We start from the raw sequence: 27,300 nt of genomic DNA, 5'->3' as shown, positions 1-27,300 counted from the left end.
GATTACGATCGATAGTTAAGTTTTATCTCTGACAAAGATTATCTCTGCATATCACGTGTAACTCTGGTCTCGCCCACTTTCTACGATATATAAGTCGCTCTCAGACGTCCGACCCGTCAGTCGGCAAGACTCACCGGAGGAGAAACACCCCTCTGAAGATGTCCAGCGCAGCTCTGGACGAAACGTTAGGAGCTGAAGAGTTTCATGGACCACGACCTTACATCCCGGAAGGTTTACCAGAAGATATGTCAAGGGTAACCATAAAGCTTTAATTACCACCTCAGAACATTCCAGCTGAGATCCTGAAAATTGGTGATGGTGTTAGTCCTGTTCTACATATATAAGTGCGACACTTTTTTTTCCGATGTGGGTGACTTGGCAGAAACCTCAGTTACTGAGGTTCGTATTTTTCTGATCGAGAAATGTTTTGTGCCAAAAACCACCTCCTCATCACTCTGAAAATGTCTATTACAACATTTTTTTCATCCAAGGAAAGCGGAAGAAGTAATTCGCTGCCACGTCAGGAGAATCTCGGATGAGGTAAATTTGAGAGGGTAAAGAAGCAACATGGGTGTTTGTGTCTGTCTCTGCAGAATGAGCTGGAACACTGCCGTGGAGCAAACACATGCCCTCGAAGCCAAAAAACACTCGGCATCACCTTGTCAGATGATGGTTGGGACTTAACTTTTTTTCGATGTGGTACAACATGATAAAACGTTGTAGTATCTGTGCTGTTCAGAAGTACGCCGGCCGGTGTGGCCTTGCGGTTCTAGGCGCTTCAGTCTGGAACCGCGTGACCGCTACGGTCGCAGGTTCGAATCCTGCCTCAGACGTGGATGTGTGTGATGTCCTTAGGTTAGTTAGGTTTAAGTAGTTCTAACTTCTAGGGGACTGATGACCACAGAAGTTAAGTCCCATAGTGCTCAGAGCCATCAGAAGTACGATGCGAAGTTCCTCTGGACATGCATGCTTGTCCAAAGAAACTGGCACTGCAGTGACTATAACTGTTACGAAATGCATGAAATGTATTCATATCTGTGAATATGAGCAACCATTTGCTGTATAATGGAATGACGACAATGAAAATTTGTGCTGGTCTGGAATCTCCTCGAGATAAAAGTGGGAAATCTTAGTTTGAGTCCCTGTCCAGCATAAATCTTCATTGTTGTCATTCCATTATACAACTGATTGTTATTCATATTCGCAAATGTGAATATATTTCATGTATTAACTTTTTTCAGTTGTAGTGGGCTGACATTTTTACTGCTTGCTTTACTGCTTTGTGTTAGAATAGTGGTGATTATTAGGTGGCCAAAGAATTTGAATTGGCCTGAGCCACCTGCAACATTTCTGCTGCTACCTCAGTTTGGCACGATTTTTAGTTGGTTATGAACACAGATGGGTGAATTTAAAATTGTTGGTTGCTAAACAGCTTGGTCATCAGCTTCCTTTCTCAATATTGAAATACTTTTGTACGATTAGTCACTCTTGTTTAAACAAAAAGCAAAGGCCGTGTGATTCCAAAAACAGCCATAAAAATTTTAACATACATTCTGTGGTATATCTGTTAATATCACTGTCATATGTTAATAGTATTAATGAAACAGTGGATGGCGTAAGAATGGCTGGTTGAATGCAGACCGAATGGGATGCATCAGTCACTCAAAAATATGTTAAAATATTAATCCGATTAAATTGGACAGAAGCCCTGATGCCACACAGAATTTCAACAATTTTCTTGCTATTGTCTCCTCATTGCATAAAATTAAGGGTAAGTCCCTCCTGTCAGCATACAAAATGCACAGCACTAAATTGTGACGCATTGCAATTATTACACCTCAAACACTGCCATAAGGTGACACTCTTTGTACTGTGAGAGATAAGCAGTATCATTGGGCAGTGTCCGATACGAAAGCAACTGAGGACCAGTTTTCATCTACTTTGAGTTCGAAAGGAAGTGCGCCAAGATTGAATAGTTGGGTTGACTGACTGGAGCTTGTCTGTTGGGATGTTTCCAGCCACTGTCTTTCCTACTAATGTATCAGCCACGACACAGCAGCTTCGGGTGAACGCTGTGCTGAGCTACAGTGTTTCCCTGGCAGACTGCTTTAGCTATTCATTGAGCTTCCTTGTTACCCTCGATTCCAGAGTGTCCAGGTGCCCAGCGAAAGGCCACTTTCTTCCGCCTTAGCGAGAAGTGTGTAGTGTCCTGTACCATCTAAACTACCCCATCTCCTGGTTGCATTTGCTGAATTGTATGTACGGCACCGAGAAAGTGATTCCCTCGACCACAAAATCTCATCTGCTCCAGTATGCCAAGAAATGGCTTGTTGGTGGATTTTAACGGTAAGATCAGGGGAGGTAACAGAGCTGCTAACACTGTCCTGTTACTTAGATCCACCTTGTGCTCATCTATACTCCAATAAAATGCTGTTAAAAACCTTTTTTTAAAACTATAGGTATAGTTTTGATGTTATTGTACTCTGTCATGTCCAACTTAAATGTGGACCTAGCAATCTTCTGGGGAGTTGTGAGCCTTGACAGTCATGTTCAGGATGTGCGAGGTATCGAAAACTGATTCATAACTAATGAAATCAAAAATTGATTCGTAATGGATTTTCACTTTTTCCTCCATATCCTCCAATGTGGTATGGCAGTCTTCCACAGTTCTTCACAGAGAGACAGTCTGTCACTTCGTTCTTCGTGATTCAGAGTGGAAATTTAAGTGCCACCTAACCACCATATCATATGTTGGTGCACTGTTGTCATATACATCCACGAACTCAGTAATGATTTTTGGTGAGTAATTCCATGTCTAATATAGAAGATCACTTTGGATTCTGTAGAAATATTGGAACACGTGAGGCAATACTGACCCTACGACTTATCTTAGAAGCTAGATTAAGGAAAGGCAAACCTACGTTTACCATATTTACTCGAATCTAAGCCGCACCTGAAATTTAAGACTCGAAATTCAAGGGGAGAGAAAAGTTTTAGGCCGTCCCCAAATTGAAACAAAGTTGGTCTGTTGTAATATGAGAGACAATAGGTCGAATCAATGACGATACAGCTACAGTAGTTTGGTTCGAGTCGTAAGCTTAGCAGTTAAGGTTCATCAGGTAGCCATTGCTATGCGTCAGGCACTCCGTCCATATTTATACGGGTACCCTTCCTTTTTCACGTGCTTTGCCTAGTTTGAATTGAGTGCTTATTTTTCTTTGATCTGATAAGGGCCGTATTCTTTGTTATAGGTGTTTAAGTCACTCTAAGCTGAAAATGCATTACTGTACTGTGTCGTGCATTGTTTGTCGCATTCTGATAGTGCGTGTTTACGGACTGTCGCCGCTCGCGGCATGGCTTGCTTTTGTGCGTGCTACCACCGCTTACAAAAAAAAAAAAGATAGAGGAATTGTCTCATTAGCGAAACAATGGCAAGAGACTGCTATTTGTTGTTACTTACACTACTACTTTCTTTGATAATGATCAACAAGAACCAAATAATACACTGCGTATGATACATGATGATCTGAACGAAAGTTTAGAGAAAATTTTTCTCCGATTGAAAATCGTTGCAGGCGCCTCTATAGTTCATTACATTCTGCACAGAAATTAGAGTCATCTTAGATTTAAAAATCTAGTCAATTGCCGTGCTTCATTTCTGACTGTATCACTATTAGGCATAAGAATAATACAAATATAAACATGACATGATATGTATATTCTTCCGCGTTTGCTGTGGTCTCACTCTAGTTTCGTAGTTTATTAGGCAGACAGGATTTAAATGAAGTAGCAGCAAACATGAAACAATACATGGAAAATGTTTATATTCGTATTATTCTTATGGTGAAGAGAATACTGCATGTGATTCACAATTCATAAAAGTTCCTATTAGCAACCATCTCTTCTCACAGGAAGGAAAAAATTCAGAACGTAGAGTTGGCCATATTGACAAACATCCCAAACAGTCTTGCCAGTCGGATTTTCGTAGTACATTGAAATGCTGCTACATTCGAAGATGAACAATACGGAATTTGTATTTACTTCATTGGATAATGTACCAAAATGCAGTGGTCGAAACTCGGGGCGGAGGGAAAAAGCTCGTCTTCCACCCTTTTTTTTAATTTATTTACTGACGTACAGGTTTTGGTGCCAGTATTTATCTTTGTGCCTACAAAGCATGCCATTGTAGCACTACATATATTCGACGGTAGAAGTTAGTTGTGGCGGCACCCACCAACATTTTTCAGAACTTCCGCTTGCTTTGCACTTGATACTAAGCCGCAGGTGGTTTTTGGATTACAAAAAACCGGGAAAAAAATGCGGCTTAGATTCGAGTAAATACGGTATAGCACTTTGTAGACTTAATAGAGAAAGCTTTTGACAATGTTGACTGGAATACTCTCTTTCAAATTCTGAGGGTAGCAGGGGTATAATACAGGGAGCGAAAGGCTATTTACAATTTGTACAGAAACCAGATGGCAGCTATAGGAGTCAAGGGACATGAAAGGAAAGCAGTGGTTGGGAAGGGAGTGAGGCGGGGTTGTAGCCCCTCCCCTATGTTATTCAGTCTGTATATTGAGCAAGCAGTGAAGGAAACAACAGAAAAATTCGGAGTGGGTATTAAAATCCATGGAGAAGAAATAAAAACTTTGAGGTTCGCCGATGACATTGTAATTCTGTCAGAGACAGCAAAGGACTTGAAAGGAATGGATAGTGTCTTGAAGCGAGGATAGAAGATGAACATCAACAAAAGCAAAACAAGGATAATGGAATGTAGTCAAATTAAGTTGGGTGATGTTGAGGGAATTAGATTAGGAAATGAGACACTTAAAGTAGTAAAGGAGTTTTGCTATTTAGGGAGTAAAATAACTGTTGATGGTCGAAGTAGAGAGGATATAAAATGTAGACTGGCAATGGCAAGGAAAGCGTTTCTGAAGAAGAGAAATTTGTTAACATCGAGTATAGATTTAAGTGTCAGGAAGCCGTTTTTGAAAGTATTTGTATGGAGTGTAGCCGTGTATGGAAGTGAAACATGGACGATAAATAGTTTAGATAAGAAGAGAATAGAAGCTTTCGAAATGTGGTGCTACAGAAGAATGCTGAAGATTAGATGGGTAGATCACGTAACTAATGAGGAGGTATTGAATAGAATTGGGGAGAAGAGAAGTTTGTGGCACAACTTGACTAGAAGAAGGGATCGGTTGGTAGGACATGTTCCGAGGCATCAAAGTATCACCAATTTAGTATTGGAGGGCAGTATGGAGGGTAAAAATTGTAGAGGGAGACCAAGAGATGAATACACCAAGCAGATTCAGAAGGATTTAGATTGCAGTAGGTACTGGGAGATGAAGCAGCTTGCACAGGATAGAGTAACATGGGGAGCTGCATCAAACCAGTCTCAGGACTGAAGACCACAACAACAACAACAACAACATATAGAAAATGATAACTACAGGCTATACCATTTTGCTTTGGCTCCACTAGTGGTGAGCTACAGTACTGCGGCATATGGATATTGAAGTGTACCAGGGCAGTATATGTTCCTAGAAACAGACAAAAAGCTAATTACTCAATTTTAAGTATATGACATGGTAATTGAAACTTCATGGCTGTCCTTCACATGTCAACAGAATGATCTGTTTGTTCCATGTTTTCCACACTAGTGTATTTGGCTTACATAAGATATAACACGGTGGCTGCATTGTGAACTAAAGCAGCAGTTGTGTCGATGGTGGAATTTAGATTCTACAGGGCATGTCTGGAAAGTAAGTACTGATTGGGAAAAACTCATAAAAACATTTTTTCAAACGAAAATCTGTTTTTACAAGAAAGAATCTACGGCAGAAAAATCTGAACGCCATGATAAAATTAATGCAGAATAATTAAATTTTGGGAATACATTTGTCTAGGTAATGTATTTAAGTGATTAATGTTCCAAGATCCACAGGTTAATGTAAGCTGAGAAATGCTGGTACATTAATAGCGAGTCTAACCATCAGAATATTGATTGCAAGAATACAATCGTGCATGCATTATGTTGTACTGGTTAGATAGTTTGAGGGAAGGAGTTCTGGATGTCAGTTTGAGGGAAGGAGTTCCACGTCTGGTCCACTCGGTTGGTCAGTACAGGGATGGTCGATGCTGGGTGTGGATGACACTGCGTTGTCGTCCGATGGTGTCCCCTACGTGCTCTATTGGAGACAAATCTGATGATCGAGCAGGTCGAGGCAATGTGCTGACACGCTGTAGAGCATGTTGGTTTACAACAGCAGTATATGGGGGGCATTTCCCTTTAGAAAAGACCCTTCAGAATGCTGTCCATTCGTGGCAGCACAACATGTCAAATCACCAGATTGATGTACAAATTTGCAGGCATGGTGTGTGAGATAACCATGAGAGTGTTCCTGTTGTCACACGAAATCGTGCACTCGACCGTATTGCACCACGTAGGTCCAGTGTGTCTAGGCTGCAGGCTACGTTGCAGGGGCGCACCTGACCTATTCCTAACACACACGTGGCCATCACTGGCACCGGGGCAGAAACAGCTTTCATCAGAAAACACAATAGACCTCTACTCTGCCCTCCGATGAGCTCTCACTTGACACCACAGGAGTTGCAAAGTTTCGAGGCTGATCGTGACAATTTTTTGTCGAACATTACCACAGGTGATGAAATATGCGTTCATCACTTTGAACTGGAAACAAAACGGCAATCCACGGTGTGGCACCACACCACTCCTTCTCCGTAGTAGTAGTTCAAAGCCACATCACAAGCCGGTAAAGTCATGGCAACGGTGTTCTGGGATGCTGAACAGGTTTTTCTGTTTTGATGTCCTTCCTGATGGTGCTATGATAAACTGTGAAGTGTATAACGCTACCCTCAGGAAATTGAGGAAATGACTTCAGCATGTTTATTGTCACAAAATTGAAAATGAACTTCTCCTTGTCCATGGCAATGCAAAGCCTCACAAAAGTCCAAGCACCTGAGAGGAGCTCACAAAACTTCATTGGACTGTGCTTCCTCATCAACCCCACAGACTGGGTCTCACATCCTCTGACCTCCACGTGTTTGGCCCAATGAAGTATGCACTCTACAGGAAGCAGTATTTGTATGATGCAGCAAGTCGTTGCCTCCGACATCGAGTAGTTGAGTGGGACCGTGCGGGCATACAGGCTCTCCCAGTAAGGTAACATAAGCCTGCAGCATTGAACAGATATTTAGGTTGAAAACTAGTTGTTTTATAACCAGTAGTGTGGGGAGTAATATGGTGTATTGGAACCACAAATAAATCAACCTACTTTCAGGAAAAATGTGTTGCATTACTTTTTGAATGCCGCTCGTATGTTGCATTCTTATTCCTTGCTAGTGCATATTGATCACATGAGGAATCTGCAAAAAGTTTGTGGGATTAGGATACTGAGTGGATCACATTTCGAGCAACCATGTCCAATGAAAAATTTTGTAAGATATTTGTGTCTTGTGTGATTTGATAAGAAATCCACTAAAAAAAAAAAAAAAAAAAAAAAAAAATGTTCTGTTAAACTTTCTGCAATTCGCGGTATTTGGAAGTAGGTAGAATGTTATTATTTTCAACAATGTATTGGAATATAACAGTGCCAACAACTGCCCAAAAAAATGTATGTTACTGGAATTTTTTGGCAGTATTTTAATGTCAGGTCATATTGACCTGAACAGTGTATTTGTGCAGTAAAAGTGAACAGAAGAGCAAGGTTGAGGCAAATTCTGTGACAGTTCCTTTAAAACAGGATGGTCACTTTGCTTCCCTACCCTTTCCCAAGCTGAGCTTGTGCTCTTATGCTCAGTCCTTCATGACCTCATCATCAATGTGAAGCTAAACTTGAATCTCCCTTCTGTGATATGTAATGTGTAATGTCATCTCCTAATGCATGTCACACCAAAATTTGTATTCACATTGTCCTGACTTCCCAACTTGGAGAAAGTGCCAATTACTTTATAGTTTCAACCATCTACATTTTTTCCTGTTTTTTTCCCCAAGTATCATTATAAAAACAAGCTATAATTATCACTCGATTTCCAGTTTGTAACAGAAAGTAAGATTTTCTCCTGTTATTAAAACCTGAAGAGATTTTGCTTACACCCTTGGGGTTTCCTGATTCAGGTTTTGCTGATTGCATGGGTAGTTGCTTGGACACAGCAGTGGATGTAGGTGGTTGCTTGAAAACAGTGATGCATGGTACCCTGCCCCTATACTTGTCAAGCTAGGCTTGTTCTCGGTCTACCCAATTCACAGTGAGATAACTGTTATCTTTATATCTTATGCAGTGTACTGTTTTCCACGACTACTTTATCTGTGGGTATTCAGCGGAGTTCAGTTGTCGAAAGCGGAGTATAATTTCCTTGCTGTGTGTATAGTCTGATCTTTTTGCTTGGACACAGCAGTGGATGTAGGTGGTTGCTTGAAAACAGTGATGCATGGTACCCTGCCCCTATACTTGTCAAGCTAGGCTTGTTCTCGGTCTACCCAATTCACAGTGAGATAACTGTTATCTTTATATCTTATGCAGTGTACTGTTTTCCACGACTACTTTATCTGTGGGTATTCAGCGGAGTTCAGTTGTCGAAAGCGGAGTATAATTTCCTTGCTGTGTGTATAGTCTGATCTTTTTGCAATTAAAAAAAGATAGATTTTGTAAAATTGTATATTGCCAATGAAAATGGGTGACTGATTGATTATCTTCTTTTTTTCTTACAACACAAATACAAAACATTTCATAATGCATAAGTTGTTTAGTGTGTGCATGAACTGACCTGATTTGTCCCATAAATGTTCAGTGGGATTCATGTTGGGTGATCTGGGTGGACAAATCATTTGGTCAGATTGTCCAGAATGTTTTTCAAACCAGTTGTGAAGAATTGTCACACAGTGACATGGCACATTATCATCCATAAAAATTCCATTGTTTGGGAGCGTGACGTCCAGGAAGGGCTGCAAATCACCTCGAAGGACCCGAACATAACCATTTCCAGTCAGCGGTTTTTGTTAGTTGGACCAGAGGACCCAATTCATTCAACATCAACACAGCCCGCATCGTTAAGGAGCCACTACCAGCTTGCATAATGCCTTAGTGATAACTTGGGTCTGTGGCTTGATGGTGTCTCCACCACACTTGGACACGACCATCAGATTCTTACCAACAAAAATTGTGACTCATCTTACAGGCCACGGTTTTCCAGTCGTCTAGGGTCCAACCCGTATTGTCGCGAGTCCAGGAGAGGTGATGCAGGCGATGTGCTGTTAGCAAATGTACTCGTGATGGTCATCAGCTGCTGCAGCCTATTAATGCCTAATTTTGGTGCACTGTCGTAATGGATACATTTGTTGTACATCCCACATCAATTTCTTCAGTTATATGATGCGGTATTACTTGTCTGTTAGCACTGACAACTCTAAGCAAATGTCGCACTTCTCGGTTGATAGGGTCGTTGGCCACTGTGTTGTCCGTGGTGACAGGTAATGCCTGAAATTTGGTAAACTGGGCACACACTTAACACTGTGGATCTCAGAATATTGATTGCCCCAAGAATTTCCAACTTGGAATGTCCCATGCTTCTATCTCTGACTACCATTTCACATTCAGAATCTGTTAATTCTCGTTGTGTGGCCATCATCTTGTCAAAAACCTTTTCACATGACAAATGACAGCTCCGCCAGTCCACTGCCCTTTTTTTACTTCGTGTATGCAATACTGCTGCCATCTGTATATGAGCATTTTGCTATCCCTCGGTTTTAGTCATCTCAGTGCATAAAAATGGAGACAGAAAGTAATTACAGAATCTATAAAATCTGCAAGTAACTATCTGCATATTGATGAAACAGTAAAAATTATGCCTGGAAGCACATACTGCAAGCTGTGACAGAATGTTCATGTTGCATTGTCAAACATAAATGCAGGCAACACTAAGTAGAGGTCAAGGTTGCATAAGCAGAGTGAAATCTACACTCTGCATATTCGTACCAGTCTGTATTTGTGACAGCAAGCTACCTTGGCAGATTTTATGGCCAGATCCATTAGTATAATATCAGTAAGCCACAGATACATTCAACAATTGATCACCTGTGTATAAAACAGATTCAGATGTCAATTACTTAACAAATAAAGTAACGTGTTAAATAGTAAGTAAGAGAAAGTTCACAAAATGTTTGAAATTATGTTTAAAATTTGTACAAAGTTACTAAGTGTTGTCGTTATGAAACACTAGATGAATATTGTGTGGATGATTTGCATTCTATTTTAAACAGAAGAAAGTTTTTCCTGCACTTCAGTGATGTGTAATATCTCCTGAAGTACGTGTCATACAATATATAATTTTACAGCTACATTCAGTGATGTACGCAGGTACTGTCTCCAAACCGTGTTGCGAATAGAGTTGGTACTAAAGAAGGAATGTCTGATGCTGAATTTTTACAACATGAGCAGCAAAAATATATTAAGCAATAAACTTTTGTCCGTTCATCATTGTGTAGGGGGAGTCAGCTATAAAAATTTCCGTAAAGATTTGAAATTGGGTTCTAACTTCATTGTAAGTCACCAAGTGCTCTCATAGTGCACATAGTTTATACCTGTAATATTTGATTTATTGTGTTAAATCTTTAATACCACTTAATTTTAAAATTTTAAATTTGCTCAATAATTATATGAAATACTAAAAATCAAATTTTTGTTGCGCTGGAGGTTGTTAGACAGACAACCTGCAACTGATACCAGGTTCTGGCATAGTTGCTTAGTAACATGGATGATGATTTTATTGAACAACATTATAAAAAGTTAAAACAATTTTTAAATCTCAGCATTTGTCCACTCTTCTACACCAGTAGTGATTTGGTACATAAGATTGAAGCTGTTGTAGCTATCCTTATAGAAAAATGTTTTGACATGTGCTACACTCTCACACATTGTGCTTCCATTACAGGGCTGCTTCTTAAGCAATGTACAGTGCCAGAACCGGACGGAGTGTGTGGAGCAGAACGAAAACCCGAATCACAATGTCTTCTTCTGCTGCTGCGAGAGAGACCTCTGCAACCACAACTTCAGCTGGCAGCCACAACCTGCTCCACCTCGGCCCACTTCTTTCCCCCGTGAGTGACACAACTTTTGCAACAAATTCTTTTTATTCATAACTTAAATATGCTGCTTAGTTTACCTGCGTCTAGATCCATTTCTGCAAATCAACGCGCATTGCATTGCAGGTGGGAACATCCCACTGTAAAGCATGTTAGGGTTTTTTTTTGTGCTCCATTCGTATATTGAGTGTAGGAAATATGACTGCCCAAATACCTCTGTGCACACTGTAACTAATCTAATCTTGTCTTTGCTGTCCCCGGGGGAGTGATACATAGGAGACTGTAATATGTTCCTGGATTCATCACTTTACAAGGCTCGTTCAGTAAGTCCTTAGAAAAAGAGAGAACAACAAGTCTTTTCGGGAAATTATTTTTTTATGTTTCAGTATAATCCGCTTTTAACTCCATACATTTTTCCAATCATTGCTCCAACATTTTTAAGCTGTCCAAGAAAAGTATTTCAGAAGGTCAGCAAAATAGGTGGGGGGGATGAGGCTCCTTGGTCAGTGTGAATTGCTGTCCGCTGAGCCCTTCTTACAAAGTTTGAAAACTAAAATAATATCACTGTTGGTCAAATCTTACAAATATGGTTGATGTTGCAATGATTTGAACCTTTAATTCCATAATTTTGGCCATCAAAGCTGTATAGGTGTGCGTCCATACACTGTTGTGATGGAAGAGGATATTTTTCTTTCTCAAACGAGGATGTTTTTTAAGGTTTTTTTCACTCAACTGGTGCACTGACGCATAATGCTCTCCAGTTATTGTTTGTCCCTTTTACAAGTAATTGACACAGATGATTCCAAGTGCATCCCAAAAAAATGTGGCCATCACATTTTCAGCCAGTTTCACCACCTTCGCCTTTATAAATCCACTGTTTTGATTGTTCCTTAGTCTCTGGAGTGAAGTGTATTGTATCCACGTTTCATCCACAGTTACATATTAATGCAGAAACCTGATAGGATTTCAACAGAAAAGTATCGAAACAGTCTCAGCATTGACCGTACGGTCGCATTTATTCTCCAGTGAGAGTAAATGCAGACCTGTCTTCCCGAGGTGTTTTCCAAACATTATTTTTTGTGCAAAATTGAAAACACTTTATCTTGCTCTATGCCTCAGGCCTCAGTTGTTTTGCACATTTTGTTTCAAAGATCACTCGAAACTACATCATTTATTTTGTCAATTGTTTGGGGGTTGATAACTTTCACTGGACAATCTGAATAGTCATCATCTTTTGTGGACTTATGGCCACATTTAAAGTCATTTACTCAGTTGTAAACTGTTGTAAACACAGTAGCAGATGTGCAACTTTGTCCAATCCTGCCTTGAACTGTTTCGGTGTTAAGCCTTGTAAATAGAAGTGTTTAATCACTGTTCTGTCTGGGTACATTGTCATCCTGTCGAACAGCTGCTCAAAACGTGCACCATGCCATGGATGCAAGCCAGTGGTGACAATATTATGCTATGGGGGACATTCATTTAGGCTTCCATGGGTCCTGTGGCAATAGTTGTAGACATCTTGACACACATAGACTATGTGAACATTATTGAAGACTATTTGCTTCTGTTCATACTCAATTCTTTTTCCAATGGTGATGGCGTCTTGCAGCAGGGAAGATTGCAAGTTTGCAGTCAGCTCAAGATGGATAACCTATAGTAACAGATGTTAACAGTTGCTGCAGAAGATGGCCATGCAAACAAACGTATCAGCGAGATGTCTTTATCTGAACCTGTTGCAAAGCCGGCCGGGGTGGCCGAGCGGTTCTAGGCGCTACAGTCTGGAACCGCGCAACCACTACGGTCACAGTTTCGAATCCTGCCTTGGGCGTTGATGTGTGTGATGTCCTTAGGTTAGTTAGGTTTAAGTAGTTCTAAGTTCTAGGGGACTGATGACCTCAGAAGTTAAGTTCCATAGTGCTCAGAGCCATTTGAACCCTTTTTTTTTTTTTTTTTTTTTTTTAAACCTTTTGGGATCAGGCAACAACTCCATGCTGACAGACCTCCAGTCTGAAATTGATGAGAATTGCTTGACCTGCACATAGACATCCAGTAACACATACCATATTTTATGGAGTATAAGACACACCTTAATTTTTAAGCCTTTTTAATAACATTTTTACCAGTTTCATTATTACATTGCAAAACCCAGCTAAAAAAAATTCTTAGTTTATAAAACTGAACTGACCTTTAAAATCGCAGAAAATCATCATCTGGACTTTTCTTCTTCTTCTTTGTTGTCATTGTTGTCATCTTCATACATAAGATGGTGTTCACTGTCATCGAGAATGTGACTTATACCACACTTCTTGAAAGATGCGACAGAAATGTCTTTTCACACTCTATACCATGACTGTTTTATCCAATGTTGCCATTGTTGTCCTCCTCATATATAAGATGGTGTTCACTGCCATCGAGAATGTTACGTATGCCACACTTCTTGAAAGATGTGACAGTAATGTCTTCTTACACTCTAGACCACGACTGTTTTATCCAATGACACACTTGTTTGATTGTAGTTCATTTTAAAACTCCCTTTGGTGTGAATTCATGTTGGGTTTCACCCATCATCCATTTGTTCCATTTCTCTCTCTGTGTTGTTGTTCTTGTTGTTGTCTTCAGTCCAGACTGGTTTGCTGCAACTCTCCACACTACTCTATCCCGTGCAAGCCTCTTCATCTCCAAATAACTACTGCAATTTACATCCTTCTGAATCTGCCTAGTGTATTCATATCTTGGTCTCCCTGTACTATATTTACCCTCCACACTTCCCTTCAATACTAAATTGGTGATCCCATGATACCTCAGAACGTGTCCTACCAACCGATCGCTTCGTCTAGTCAAGTTGTGCCACAGATCCCTGTTCTCTCCAATTCTATCCAGTACCTCCTCAACAAAAGTACCAACAAAAATGGCGAACAAAAGTGGCCAAGATGTAGAGAATAAGGAGGAACTCAAGAATATGTGGAAGGAGTATTTTAAAGAACTGAACCCGAATGGAGACCTGGATGAGGAGGAACATTCTGAGGAGAAAAAAGAGGAGGAACAGTAAATAGAAAAAGACCTTACATGAGGAGAAGTGGAAGAGACATTGGGCAAGATGAGGGTAGGGAAGTCATTGGGTCTGGATGAGCTAAGTGTAGAGACGGTGAGAGCAGCAGGCGAGGTGGGGGTACAGTGGCTATATCGAGTAATGAAAATTGTGTAGGGACAGAAGATGATCCCAGAAGACTGGAAGAAGGGAATAATTGTTCTGATCTTTAAGAATGGAAATAAAAAAGAGTGCAAGAACTATTGGGGGATAACACTGATGTGTCATTGTGGAAAGAGCTTTGAGCAAATTTTGGAAGCATGAATTTGGGTAAAATTAGGAGGAGAGATGGGAGAAGAGCAACATGGCTTTAGAACAGGAAGGTCCACAGTGGATCTAACTTTTGTTGTAAGACAACTGCAGGAATAACACTATGAATATGGAATAGATCTACTAATGACCTTTCTGGACATCGAAAAAGCATATGATAGTGTACGTAGGGAGCAGAGGAGTAGCAAAACAGATGATTTGGAAGATAAGGGAAATGTACCATGGAAGTATGAGCTGTGTGAAAGTGGGAGGGGAGAGATCAGCTTGGATTGAACAGAAGAATGGCTTGAGGCAGGGAAGTGCACTTTCACCATTACTCTTCATTGTAGTGATGCATGATATAATGAGTTCAGTAGCACAAGTAATTGGCGAAAGGAAAGATGAAAACTGTGGTGTTTGCAGATGATCTGATGATTTGGGGGAATAAGGAGGAGGAAGTACAAGAGCAGTTAGTCGTATGGGAATGAACAGTACAAGAATAGTGCAAGTCAGAGTGAGATGATTATCACAACAAGAATGAAGGGGAGAGGAACAATTGGAAGAACAATTGGTGAGGAATGATTGAGGAGAGTGGAGAGTTTCAAGTACCTAGGAAGTCTGATACAGGAAGATAGAAAAAATGACAGAGAAATAAACAAGTGGGGGGGGGGGGGGGGGAGAAAAGCAGAAGCATTTGGAAGAGTGTCAGAAGCCTGACCTGGAGCAAGGATGTACTCCAAATCAGTAAATAGGTTATATACTGGTCATACTCTGTCCTAATCCTGACATATGCAAATGAAACCTGGGTTATGAAAGGAAGAGAGAGAAGCAAAGTACAAGCAAGTGAGGTGGAATTCTTGAGGAACAGTTTTGGAGTAACAAAGATAGACAGGTTAAGAAATGAGAGGATTAGAGATTTAATGAAGGTGGAACTGTTACAGGAGGAGATAGAGAAATCAAGGCTGAGATGGCATGGGCAAGTGAATGGAGGAGAAGATGATACCCAGGAGGATACACGAGATGACACTGGAAGGACAGAGACGAAGAGGGAGACCAAGAGACAGATGGCTGAAAGGAGTGGAGGAATGCATCTACAAGAAAGGAGAGGACTGGACCAAGGTGAAGACAGAGAGATGGTGGCAAGACAAAAGACGATGGAGAGACTTATGTTCCAAACAGACCTGTCCAGAGGCTGAAAACTGTCCAAGATGATGATGATGATGATGATGATCTCCTCATTAGTTACGTGATCTATCCATCTAATCTTCAGCATTCTTGTGTAGCCCCCATTTTGAAAGCATCTATTCTCTTCTTGTCTAAACTAGTTATCATCCATGTTTCACTTCCATGCATGGCTACACTCCATACAAATACTTCCTCTCACATATACATTTTAAATGGTGTATTTTTCTAGACATCAAGAGGATACAATTGTGAAGCAAGTCCTCCTGGAATAACAGCAAGCTCTTTATTTCCCTGTCTCCATTTCTCTTTCACAGAATTTCTCAAATGACTACTAAACTGATCTAGCATGAGAAGCGAACTCTTCTTCAATAAAGCACCTTTTCTTCCCTCCCACACTCTGTTAATCCATAATTTCATATCAGCCTTGTCCATCCAACCCTTGTCACGTATGTGAACAACACCTGGCAGAAGTTTAGTACCATCAGCACAGCATGAAAGGATGACAGTGTAGTGCATTTTTTCATGTCCACTTGTTTTTATAGTTACAGTTTTAGCACCTTTCAGGCCAACAGTTGTGTTACTCGGCATATCGAATCTCAGAGGACTTTTGTCCATATTCGCTATTTGGCTTAGTTCCGCACTGGTTCTCTTTCGATGTTGAATAATAAAGCAATGGAAAGACTATGATTTCTCTTCATGTTCTTGTGGCATTTTCTGAGATTTTTTGGTTCTGGTTTGCATTTTAAGCCCATGATGCTTCATAAACCTGTTATCACCAACCAACTCCACCCTTAAAGTCTGTAGCACTAGCTTATGAGTGTGTATTGGGATCATTTTTGTATTAATTCCAATGCCATATTGATTGTGTCTTTGAATCCATTTCAATACTTCACTTTTAGTTCTGGCCATTTTGCATTTGACAAACTGCCTATTGGCTTCTGTCTCGGGTTCTTCGGCCGACGTTCATCTAATGATTTTTCTGACGTTTCGCCAGCACGAGTGGCTGGCATTGTCAAAGCTTCACCCTCCATTGCCGGTGGTGAACTGGAGCCGAGCTCGTGGCCGCAGACTATATGTACCTGGCGCGCCAACGTCCGAGGGCTTCTCCGCGGTCATTTCCGGTGCGGTTCTCCTCTTGCTACCTGCGACGGTCGTTCGCTGCAGTATGGGAACTATACCTATGGAGAACTATACCTATGGAGAACTATACCTATGGAGGACATCATTGCCAACACCGAAGCAGCCATTCGGACCCTTCCTTGTGAAAGGGCAGAGGAAATACGCACTGAAACAGCCAGGATACTGCGCCGAGCGAAACCACCAGCTGGCAACCTGAAGAAAGAAGAGGTACAAGCCATTAAGAATCTCAACGCCGACAAGAGTATATTGGTACTGCCTGCCGATAAGGGGAATGCGACCGTTGTAATGAAGACTGAAGATTATGAGCAAAAGATCCGAGACCTATTAGATCCGACGACATACCGAAAACTAAGTGCAGATCCGACGCAGCGTATCACTCGGAATACGAATCGATTAATCAAGGCGTCTTCTCTGCCAGCGGACATACAGAGAAACCTGCGCAACACAAAAGCCCTACCACCTCGGCTGTATGGATTACCCAAGATCCATAAGAACAATGTTCCACTGAGACCGATCGTTAGCGCTCCTGGCTCACCAACGTATAAACTGGCAAAACACTAGGCCTCTCTGCTCCAGCCACACGTGGGGATGACCGACACATACATTAAGGACTCAGGACATTTCATTGAGAAGCTGAAGGAACTGAAACTTGCACCAAACGACATACTGGTCAGCTTTGATGTTGTTTTGTTATTTACGAAAGTGCCACTCAGTGACGCTCTGGAGCACATCGGTTCCATGTTCCCGCAAGACATCAAAAAGCTCTTCCATGCATGTCTCACCACGAGCTATTTCACGTGGAATGATGATTTCTTGAACAGCCTCCATGCCAACATAACATTTACCATGGAAGTAGAAAAAGACAAGAAACTGCCATTTCTAGATGTGCTGGTCACAAGGGACGGCGAAAACCTGGGACACAACGTGTATCGAAACCCGACACACACGAACCGATACCTGCACGAACTGTCAAACCACCACTCGAGCCAGAAAAGAGGCATGATTAGTACGCTCGTAACGAGAGCAGGACGAATATGTGAGCCGCAACACCTCAAACGAGAAATGCAACACCTGGAAACTGTTCTGAGGAGCAATGGGTACTCCACAAATTACATTAGAAGTGTAACAGAGCCAAACACTTGGCGAAGTAAGGAACCAGAAGAAGAAATGTCGGGTACGGCCTTTCTGCCATGCATTCCCAGAGTGACGGACAGAATCGGCCGTATATTGCGCAAACATGGCGTAAAGACAATTTTCAAACCGACCAGGAAGATCAAAGAGTGTCTTAGATCGGCGAAGGAGAAAAGAGACCCACTTGCAATGTCGGGAATATACCGTATACCATGCACATGCGGAAAAGATTATGTCGGAATGACTGGACGATCAATTAACACCAGGATCAAAGAGCATAAGCGACATTGCAGGTTGGGGCAGGTGGAGAAATCGGCCGTGGCAGAGCACGCACTGAATGAGACCGACCACGTAATAAAATTCGCCGACATGGAAGTTCTGGCTGTAGAGAAGCACTATCACACGCGCTTGTTTAGAGAAGCTGTAGAAATACAAAAACACGCGAACAGTTTCAACAAGAAAGAGGAAAGCCGTAAGGTAAACGGATCCTGGCGTCCCATACTGCAGCGAACAACCGTCGCAGGTAGCAAGAGGAGAACCGCACCGGAAATGACCGCGGAGAAGCCCTCGGACATTGGCGCGCCAGGTACATATAGTCTGCGGCCGCAAGCTCGGCTCAAGTTCACCACCGGCAATGGAGGGTGAAGCTTTGACAATGCCAGCCACTCGTGCTGGCGAAACGTCAGAAAAATCATTAGATGAACGTCGGCCGAAGAACCCGAGACAGAAGCCAATAGGCAGTTTGTCAACAAGTGGCCACGAAAGCCTTAACAATTTTGCATTTTGCATTCAATCCTCTATTTGCACATTTAGTCTTCCTCATTTTTTTTCAATTCTTCTTTACTAGCCCACCAATTGCGAATGGTTTTTCGCTGTTGTTGGAGGGGCGATGTGTCATTCAGTTGCTCTGTTTCCATGTTATTGTGCATATGCTGTTACTTTCAATTTATAGCCTGCATCCTACGAATACCTTATATTTTTTCCATTATGGAACTAGCTACTAACAAAAACATATACTGTTTCGTTTCAGTTCAAGTTCACTGGCACCGTTGACTACAATGAAGCATCGTAGGCTAGAGAGTGTTCTGGGTTTGCGATGGTGGGGCAGGAGGAAGACAGAGTTAGCAAGCTTGTGAATCCCCTCAACTCAAATTTGTCACATTGGTGCACTGCTGCTGCCATTTGAATTCAATTTTGCCAGGTAGAGATAGGTTTTCTGCACAATCGCATATATTGCCATTTTTAAGACTAAGGGGAATTTTAAATCAAACACTGGACATTTTTATGTTAATTTCAAGTATAAGATGCACCCAAATTTTGGAGGCAATTTTTTGAACAAAAAAAGTGCATCTTATAGTCCATAAAATATAGTACCTATGGAAACATACCAAGAACTTTTTGAATCCATACTGCAGGGAACTGGTGTTGTATTACTGTTCAAAGTTGGATCAACATGCTGTTAAGCATGTGGTCATAATGTGGATATGTAAAAGGTGTTAAGAAATACTTTAATGTTCGCTACAGGTTACCTTCTTTGAACATTCTAGGATCTTGTACTTTGGAGCACATGGAAACAATTTCATTAGCATAATCAAAATATCCACGGGTGTACTGCCGGTCTACATTGTCCAACGGGCACAATATTTCGGCGCTCATACATGTCGCCATCATCAGGTGAACTGACGGACTGAGCTCCTGTGAACGTGCCGGCACGGAGTTCCGTACGCTATGGCTGCTCAGAGGGAACTGGGTTCGGTCGCGGCGGAGGCCGATTTAAATACCCTCCGCCCGCGGCGTGCTCCCTCCGCCGTCCGCGCCCCGCGCCACGGTCGTGCAGTGGAACAGATTGCGACGGTGTCTGAGATGACGTCGGAGTGATGGCTCTGTCCGCCGTAGTCGTCACAACTATACGTTTGCTCGATTTACTCTCGATTAACCCAATCGCTGGTTCCCAAGCCGTGGTAAGATTATAGCCACAGTCACGGTTTATGAGGTCGTCATTGGTGCGAATTTCGATGGACTCTCTAACAACGCTGTCCCAGTATCTCGACGTCTGTACCAGAATCCTCGTGCGTTCATACTCCACAGCTGCCACTACCCTTCACGGAGGAATTGGGTACTTAAAACTCTAGTACATAGGGTGTGCATTATCTCTGACGCAGAGAGTCTACCCCAGGAATTGGAACATCTGAGAACTGTATTTCAAAAGAAAAAATGGGTACTCAGAGTGGCAGATTCAATGTGCTCTCCGCCCAACCACTCACTACAGCACAACCTGTGGAGATGGGTGAAATCACGAGGCAGGAGGTAGGCACTGCGTTTATTCCATATACAGGCGCACTTTCGGGGAAAATCGCCCGCATTTTTGAGAAACACCGGGTTGGAACTGTGTTTTGTCCTCCGAATAAAACGTGCTCTGGTGGGGAGCGCCAAAGATGACCTCGGTTTGAGGAAGGCCGGTGTGTACCAGATTCCGTGTCAATGTGGCAAGTCGTATATTGGTCAGACGATGCGTGCCATCGAGGATCGATGCCGTGAACACCAGAGGCACACTCGACTGATGTATTCGAGCAAGTTGGCGGTCGCTGAACATTGTTTGTCGGAAAATCACGCTATGGAGTATGAACGCACGAGGATTCTGGTACAGACATCGAGAGATACTGGGACAGCGTTGTTAGAGAGGCCATCGAAATTCACACCAATGACGACCTCATAAACCGTGACTGTGGCTATAATCTTAGCAAGGCTTGAGAACCAGCAATTGGGTTAATCAAGAGTAAATCGAGCAAACATATAGTTGTGATGATCACGGCGGACAGAGCCATCACTCCGACGTCATCTCAGATGCTGTCGCAATCTGTTCCACCGCACGACCGTGGCACGGGGCGCGAACAGTGGAGAGAGCGCGCCGCGGGCGGAGGGTATTTAAATCGACCGCCGCCGCGACCGAACCCAGTTCCCTCTAAGCATCCATAGCGTATGGATCTCCGTGCCGGCACGTTCACAGGAGCTCAGTCCATCAGTTCACCTGACGATGGCGACATGTATTAGTGCCGAAATATTGTGCCTGTTGGACACTGTAGACCGGCAGTACATCTGTGGATATTTTGATTATCAAATATGCCGGGAGAAACTCAAGAATTAATTTCATTAGCATATTCTGTTGTGCTCATTAGGTGAGATGCATGTGGTAGGAAGTTGTGTGTTCATTCCCTCGTGGTGGAATGTGACTTCTTAGATTTTGAGGTTAAGGCTTCCCATGACATCTAATGATTTTTGTTTTCTTTTCTCCGTGCACATTAATAGCTGTATTGAGTGAGGTGGTGTAATGATGAAGGCCCTTTACATACATTCAAATGAAGCATAATTAAAATCCTTTTAAGCCATCTGGATTTGCATAAAATCATTTATATTCTACATTGTGCTGCTAAGCTGTCAATACTTCAACCCACTGTGAGACTGAATATTATGCCAAGTCTGACGATAGAACGCTAGTGGGTACAAATGCAACTGCAACGTAATGAGGCATACCCAAGCCAAAGTGAGTCAGCATGCATCGTACCTCTAAATAAGTAAGAGACAATGGCATTTCACTTATGTATGTACACGGTGGCCATTGCAACAAATGACAAGTTACTGTGAGCTCACAGTAGTATTTCTTGTCTTTCATTACTGATCACATTAGTGCATTGGTACAGTCCCTGGTCTGGCCTTTGAGAGATGCAAACCATACATTGTGCCACCTTTCTAGATGTTGATCTCCATTGACACCTCAGTCCACATCAAACTCAACGACCCCTTCCACACCAAAAAATCTCCCCCATACAGCCTGGTAAACACATCTGCAGTGATAAGAACTCCTTCGCCCAGTATGCTTAAGGCCTCACAAAGGCCTTCGCAGATAGGCATAACCCCCCTCCCCCCCTCCACCCGACCTAATAAACAAACAGCTCTCCCGTGCCATACCTCCGCACACACCTGATCCTCACATCCATCCCAAGAACCGACCACAAAGAAGTGCCCACTTTGTCACCCAGCACAACCCGGAACTAGAACAACTGAACCATGCTCTTCATCAGGGCTTTGATTATCTATAACCATGCCCTGCAGTGAGGGACATCTTATCTAAGATACTCCCATCCCCTCCCAAAGTAGTGTTCCACCACCCACCAAACTTCCACAACATCCTAGCCCATCCCTATGCCACTCCGATCCCGTCTCCTGCCACAGGGATCATACCCATGTGAAAGAACCAGTTGCAAGACCTGCCCAATCCACCCACCCAGCACCTCCTACTCTAGTCCCGTCACAGGCTTGTGCTACCCCAGCGAAGGCCGGGCCACCTGTGAAAGCAGCCATGTTTAGACGTGTTCTGCTGCAACCACTGCACAGTGTTTTACATTGGTGTGACAACCAACCAGCTGTCAACCAGAATGAATGGCCACCGCCAAACTGTTGCCAAAAACCAGGTTGACCACCCAGTGGCACAACATGCAAGATTGTAATACTGCTTCACAACCTGGACCGTCTGGATCCTCCCCACCACCACCAGCTTTTCTGAGCTGCGCAAATGGGAGCTATCCTTAGAGCACATCTTTCGCTCCCACAACCTCTCGTCCTAAACCTGAGGTAACTTGCCATCCCTGTGTGTGTGTGTGTGTGTGTGTGTGTGTGTGTGTGTGTGTGTGTGTGTTTGTTTCACCTACAGCTGGAGAAAGGAATTTCATTCCAAAAGCTCTGTTCCTTCCTTTTGTTTGTGTATCTGCCGATGGCACAGTGCTTCTGCCTTTCGGTGAGTCACTTCTTTATTCCTATATAATTCGTAGATTTCAAAATTTCTGTCTCACCATCCAGATATTGGTTTTGCGTTGTACCCTTAAGTTTCTTAAGTAACAAAAGCAGTTGCTGGAAAGGTTCCTTCGATAAGACGTTGGCCAAATGTCAGTTTCACTTCCTCTGTCTTCTGACCCACTGAGCTACAGCTGCAACATCTGGATTCCACGTAGAATGACTTCATTCTGACCTTCCAGCATTCCGCTTATTTAGTTTTTCAGACCCACACTGTTTTGGTTTTGTATTTTGTCTTACAGGGAGCCACGAAATTTGAATGCCTACGCTGTGTAGTCGTGATGTTACTTTTGTAAACTCGTTTGTTGCAGCAGTCACGACTCCCAGGAACAGCAGTATGGTGAGCACAATAGTCTGCACCATCGTGCCAGTGGTGCTGCTGGCAGTAGCGATTGCAGTGCTGTACTACGTCTACCGGCAGAGAAATCTCAGCCACTTCAATGAGGTAAGCTGTAAGCTTTTTACTCCACTGTCACTGTGTATTTTCTCGTGCCAGGAAACAGAGGAAGAAGAATGTGAAACTGTCTTTGCTTAGAACTGTAGAATTAGTATTGGCAGTTTATTCATCCAAGGATCATTTGTCAATGATATAGAATTTTGCAGGTTAAATCAAGGAAAAAAGTAAGTCAATAATTACAAACAATCGAGTGTATTTGAGGCAATTGGACCGTGGAATAGCTGGAGTTGCTGAGATCATATCCCTGAGTTTGACAGTCAAATACAGCTTTTATTAAAAAGAGAAAAAAAAAGAACAAAGGCTATTATTGTACTTGAATTTATTCTCTTATAACAGTCTTAGTTACCGTATTTACCCTATTAGGACAGGATTATTATTATTATTGTTATTATTATTATTCCAGATTCGTCATTTGAAAAATATGGGATACTCTTATATTCGCAAATTAAAGTATTGCTGCTGAGGTCAACTTTTTTTTTTTAAATAGCATTTTGAAGAATTTGGGAGGGCAGGGCTCAGCGAATGATATTCCGAAAGGCTTGAGATTTCCAGATCTGCCAAAGTACTTGATACAGTATTGACATTGCTCAATCTATAATGTGATATTCGACATTGTGGGGTTTCTTTTTTCTTTCTTTATGCTCATTGTGCATGTAAAATAGTCAGCAAAGATTTTTAAACTCTTCAAAAGGTCCCTTCAAAAAAGTTTAAAACTAAACAAATCCTGCTGAACTGATAACACTTAAAAATATCACTTAAGGTAACATAGGTCTTAAAACATATTGAAGAAATGGTGTGCATCTGTACAATAATAAAATAGGCCTGTAATAAATACAAGCCGCTAATAAGCAGTAAGAGATCAGTTTGAGGCAATGTAACCCTCAGTCTCAATAGCAGCAATATCCAGGCAACTGATACTGTGCACTTGACAAATGCGTTTCAAGTTGGCAGCATAACAGTTTGTGTAACGAGTGAAGAAAGCGAGGTGCCATGTGTAGGGTGTGAACCAATCACAGCACAATAATCACTGCTGGTTGTGAAGTGTCGTGATGTTGAAGCTCCCACATTGCCTGCTTTGTTTTGGTTGAGTATAAACAGTGTGCATTGTGTATGGTATCTACCGCGTGCCTGCACTATATAGTGCTTTGTTATGCCACGGTTAGGAACTTCTGATACTTGGAAAATGTCACTGAAAGGATTTTGTTCATCTAGTGACAGTCCTCTGCATCAAGGTGTGCCTCTCAACAGCCAGGTGCTGGAGTTATTGGGAGTTGGGAGTTTTATGACCAGGAGAAATAGTATGTAAGAATTCGTGGGCAGTCATCAATTTCTGCCGATAAAGTTGTGGAATGAACATCAAAAACTTCTGAAATTAGCACAAGAACAGTAGTAAGTAAGGGAGGGTTATTGCAAAAGTTCAAAGATGTAGACATGAGTCATAATGATTCTGAACCATCTGGATCAGACAATATATTTTTAATGACCACTGGAAAGAAGAAGAAGTAGAAATAAAAGGAGCAGCCTCACCCTGTCACCAACTTACATTCTCTCCAGGCTGATGCTTAGGCTTACTACAGCAGGAAAAAGTATCCTGCTGATGAAGCAAAGTTACTACTGTCATTAAAAGAAAGTGAACTTGTCAGGGGTGGCAAAAGTCAATAAAAATTGTCCTGAAAAGTATGGGTTTTTGTTACAGAACTCTAGATAGATGCAACGTCCTGTTATAAATGGCACATATTATTATGGTTTGAAGCATTTTCTTGCACAAAATTGTAGGCAAAGACATTCATTCCATAATATGGCTGGATGAAATGTGGATTAACACTGGGGAAGCTGTTAGTAAATGCTGAATGGATGACACCCCAAGCAGTGGGAATAGGAGTTAATTAATTGTGGTCCATGCAGAATCTTCCAGTGGTTTTGTCCCTGGAGCACTTTTATGTTTATGGTAAAAAAAGACAGGTGTTTACCATGAAGACATGGACCATACATAGTTTTTTGAGTGGCTCAGGAATCTTTTAAAACTAATTTCTGTCTCTGCAACAGTTGTAATCGACAAGGCTCAGTATCATTTAGTGACACTGAAGAATGCCCCAATCACAAACAATCACAAGAAATTAGAGATCACATGAAGTTAGAGTGCAGTGGTAAAATGCGCCAAGCGTTACTGTGGATATGAGTTTCTTTTGTTTTTATATTCTCTTGTTAAAGAAAGGAAGAGAAGGAAACATAGTAGGTGAATATGGATTGGGGGGAAGAAATGAAAGAGAAAGCCGCCTGGTAGAATTTTGCACAGAGCATAACATAATCATAGCTAACACTTGGTTCAAGAATCATAAAAGAAGGTCATGTACATGGTCGAAGCCTGGAGATACTGACAGGTTTCAGATAGATTATATAATGGTAAGACAGAGATTTAGGAACCAGGTTTTAAATTGTAAGACATTTCCAGGGGCAGATGTGGACTCTGACCACAATCTATTGGTTATGAGCTGTAGATTAAAACTGAAGAAACTACAAAAAGGTGGGAATTTAAGTAGATGGGACTGACTAAACCAGAGGTTGTACAGAGTTTCAGGGAGAGCATAAGGGAACAATTGACAAGAATGGGGGAAAGAAATACAGTAGAAGAAGAATGGGTAGCTTTGAGGGATGAAGTAGTGAAGGCAGCAGAGGATCAAGTAGGTAAAAAGACGAGGGCTATTAGAAATCCGTCGGTAACAGAAGAAATATTGAATTTAATTGATGAAAGGAAAAAATATAAAAATGCAGTAAATGAAGCAGGCAAAAAGGAATACAAACGGCTCAAAAATGTGATTGACAGGAAGTGCAAAATGGCTAAGCAGGGATAGCTAGAGGACAAATGTAAGGATGTAGAGGCTTATCTCACTAGGGGTAAGATAGATACTGCCTACAGGAAAATTAAAGAGACCTTTGGAGAAAAGAGAACCACTTGCATGAATATCAAGAGCTCAGGTGGAAACCCAGTTCTAAGCAAAGAAGGGAAGGCAGAAAGGTGGAAGGAGTGTGTAGAATCCAGAATGAGATTTTCACTCTGCAGCAGAGTGTGCATTGGTATGAAACTTCCTGGCAGATTAAAACTGTGTGCCGGACCGGGACTTGAACTGGGGACCTTTGCCTTTTGCGGGCAAGTGCTCTACCAACTGAGCTACCCAAGCACGACTCACGCCCCGTCCTCACAGCTTTACTTCTGCCAGTACCTCGTCTCCTACCTTCCAAACTTTACAGAAGCTCTCCTGCGAACCTTGCAGAACTAACACTCCTGGCAGGCACACCTCACGCATGCATGACCACTATCTCTGTCCGCTCTCTCCAGTTTGTGCATGGTTGCTCATTTGCTGTCACTGTGGTAGCAACCCAAAAGGGAATTCTTATATACATTGTTATTGTTTAATAGCTCATCTTTACGATATGAAATGGAAAACCGTATTGGCTGTTATGTATATAGAGGCTGCTGTTGAAACATCGCTATTGCAGTATAGCCAACCTAACTAGACATAATGCGTACTGTCGAGTGCACGTTTCACCAGTGCAAGTATAATGGGGGCTGAACATTTTCTTTGAGAACAGTCATTGCAAGGTAAAGATTACCAGTACCTGCTTTTATTCTCTTCACATAGCACACAACACCAAGAAGTAAAAGACAGTTTGATGAGGACCACAGTTTTCATGCTTTCTCTGTTCAGTTGCTGTCATTGCCAACAAGCAGCAAAATTGATCACGATACCCGTGCAGTGAAGTAAGAGATCTGATGTTAACACTTTTAACCTGTAATACCCTTTCGATATACTTCAGCTGGCTCTCCAGCTGAGGCATAGGACCCGATCACTACAATCCAGTACCTGCCGTTGGTCACGTGAATCGTTGCTCTTCTAAGGTGCCTTTCTTTGCAGGCCACTCCATAATTGAGATATTATCATAGAATGTGTGGTAAAAAGAGAAGCACCCAGAGGCGAGTAGAAAGCATAATGAGACTTAATGGGCTGAGAGTGTATGTGATCTTATTTCAGTGATTACAAAATTGAGTCAAATTGACAAAGAATTTGGCAATACGAGCCCACATGTCAGTATTATGTC

General features: G+C 42.0%; 1 protein-coding gene across 2 annotated transcripts in view; it reads left to right on the top strand.

Moving 5' to 3' along the window:
- Positions 1–27,300, top strand: part of LOC126428471 (activin receptor type-2A) — a 118,582-nt gene that overhangs the window by 34,525 nt on the left and 56,757 nt on the right. The window contains exons 3-4 of one of the 2 annotated variants that reach the window (XM_050090407.1): positions 10,954–11,119; positions 23,060–23,190. In XM_050090407.1, the coding sequence (XP_049946364.1) occupies positions 10,954–11,119; positions 23,060–23,190 (297 nt within the window). Of the gene's footprint in view, positions 1–10,953; positions 11,120–23,056; positions 23,191–27,300 lie in introns of both variants that reach the window. The other variant, XM_050090406.1, reaches the window with a different exon arrangement.

The sequence above is a fragment of the Schistocerca serialis genome, chromosome 12 (assembly GCF_023864345.2).
Source record: "Schistocerca serialis cubense isolate TAMUIC-IGC-003099 chromosome 12, iqSchSeri2.2, whole genome shotgun sequence".
In the NCBI taxonomy this organism is placed as follows: domain Eukaryota; kingdom Metazoa; phylum Arthropoda; class Insecta; order Orthoptera; family Acrididae; genus Schistocerca; species Schistocerca serialis.
Note: the sequence above shows the minus strand (reverse complement) of the source record. Positions and strands in the feature narration are given on the sequence as shown.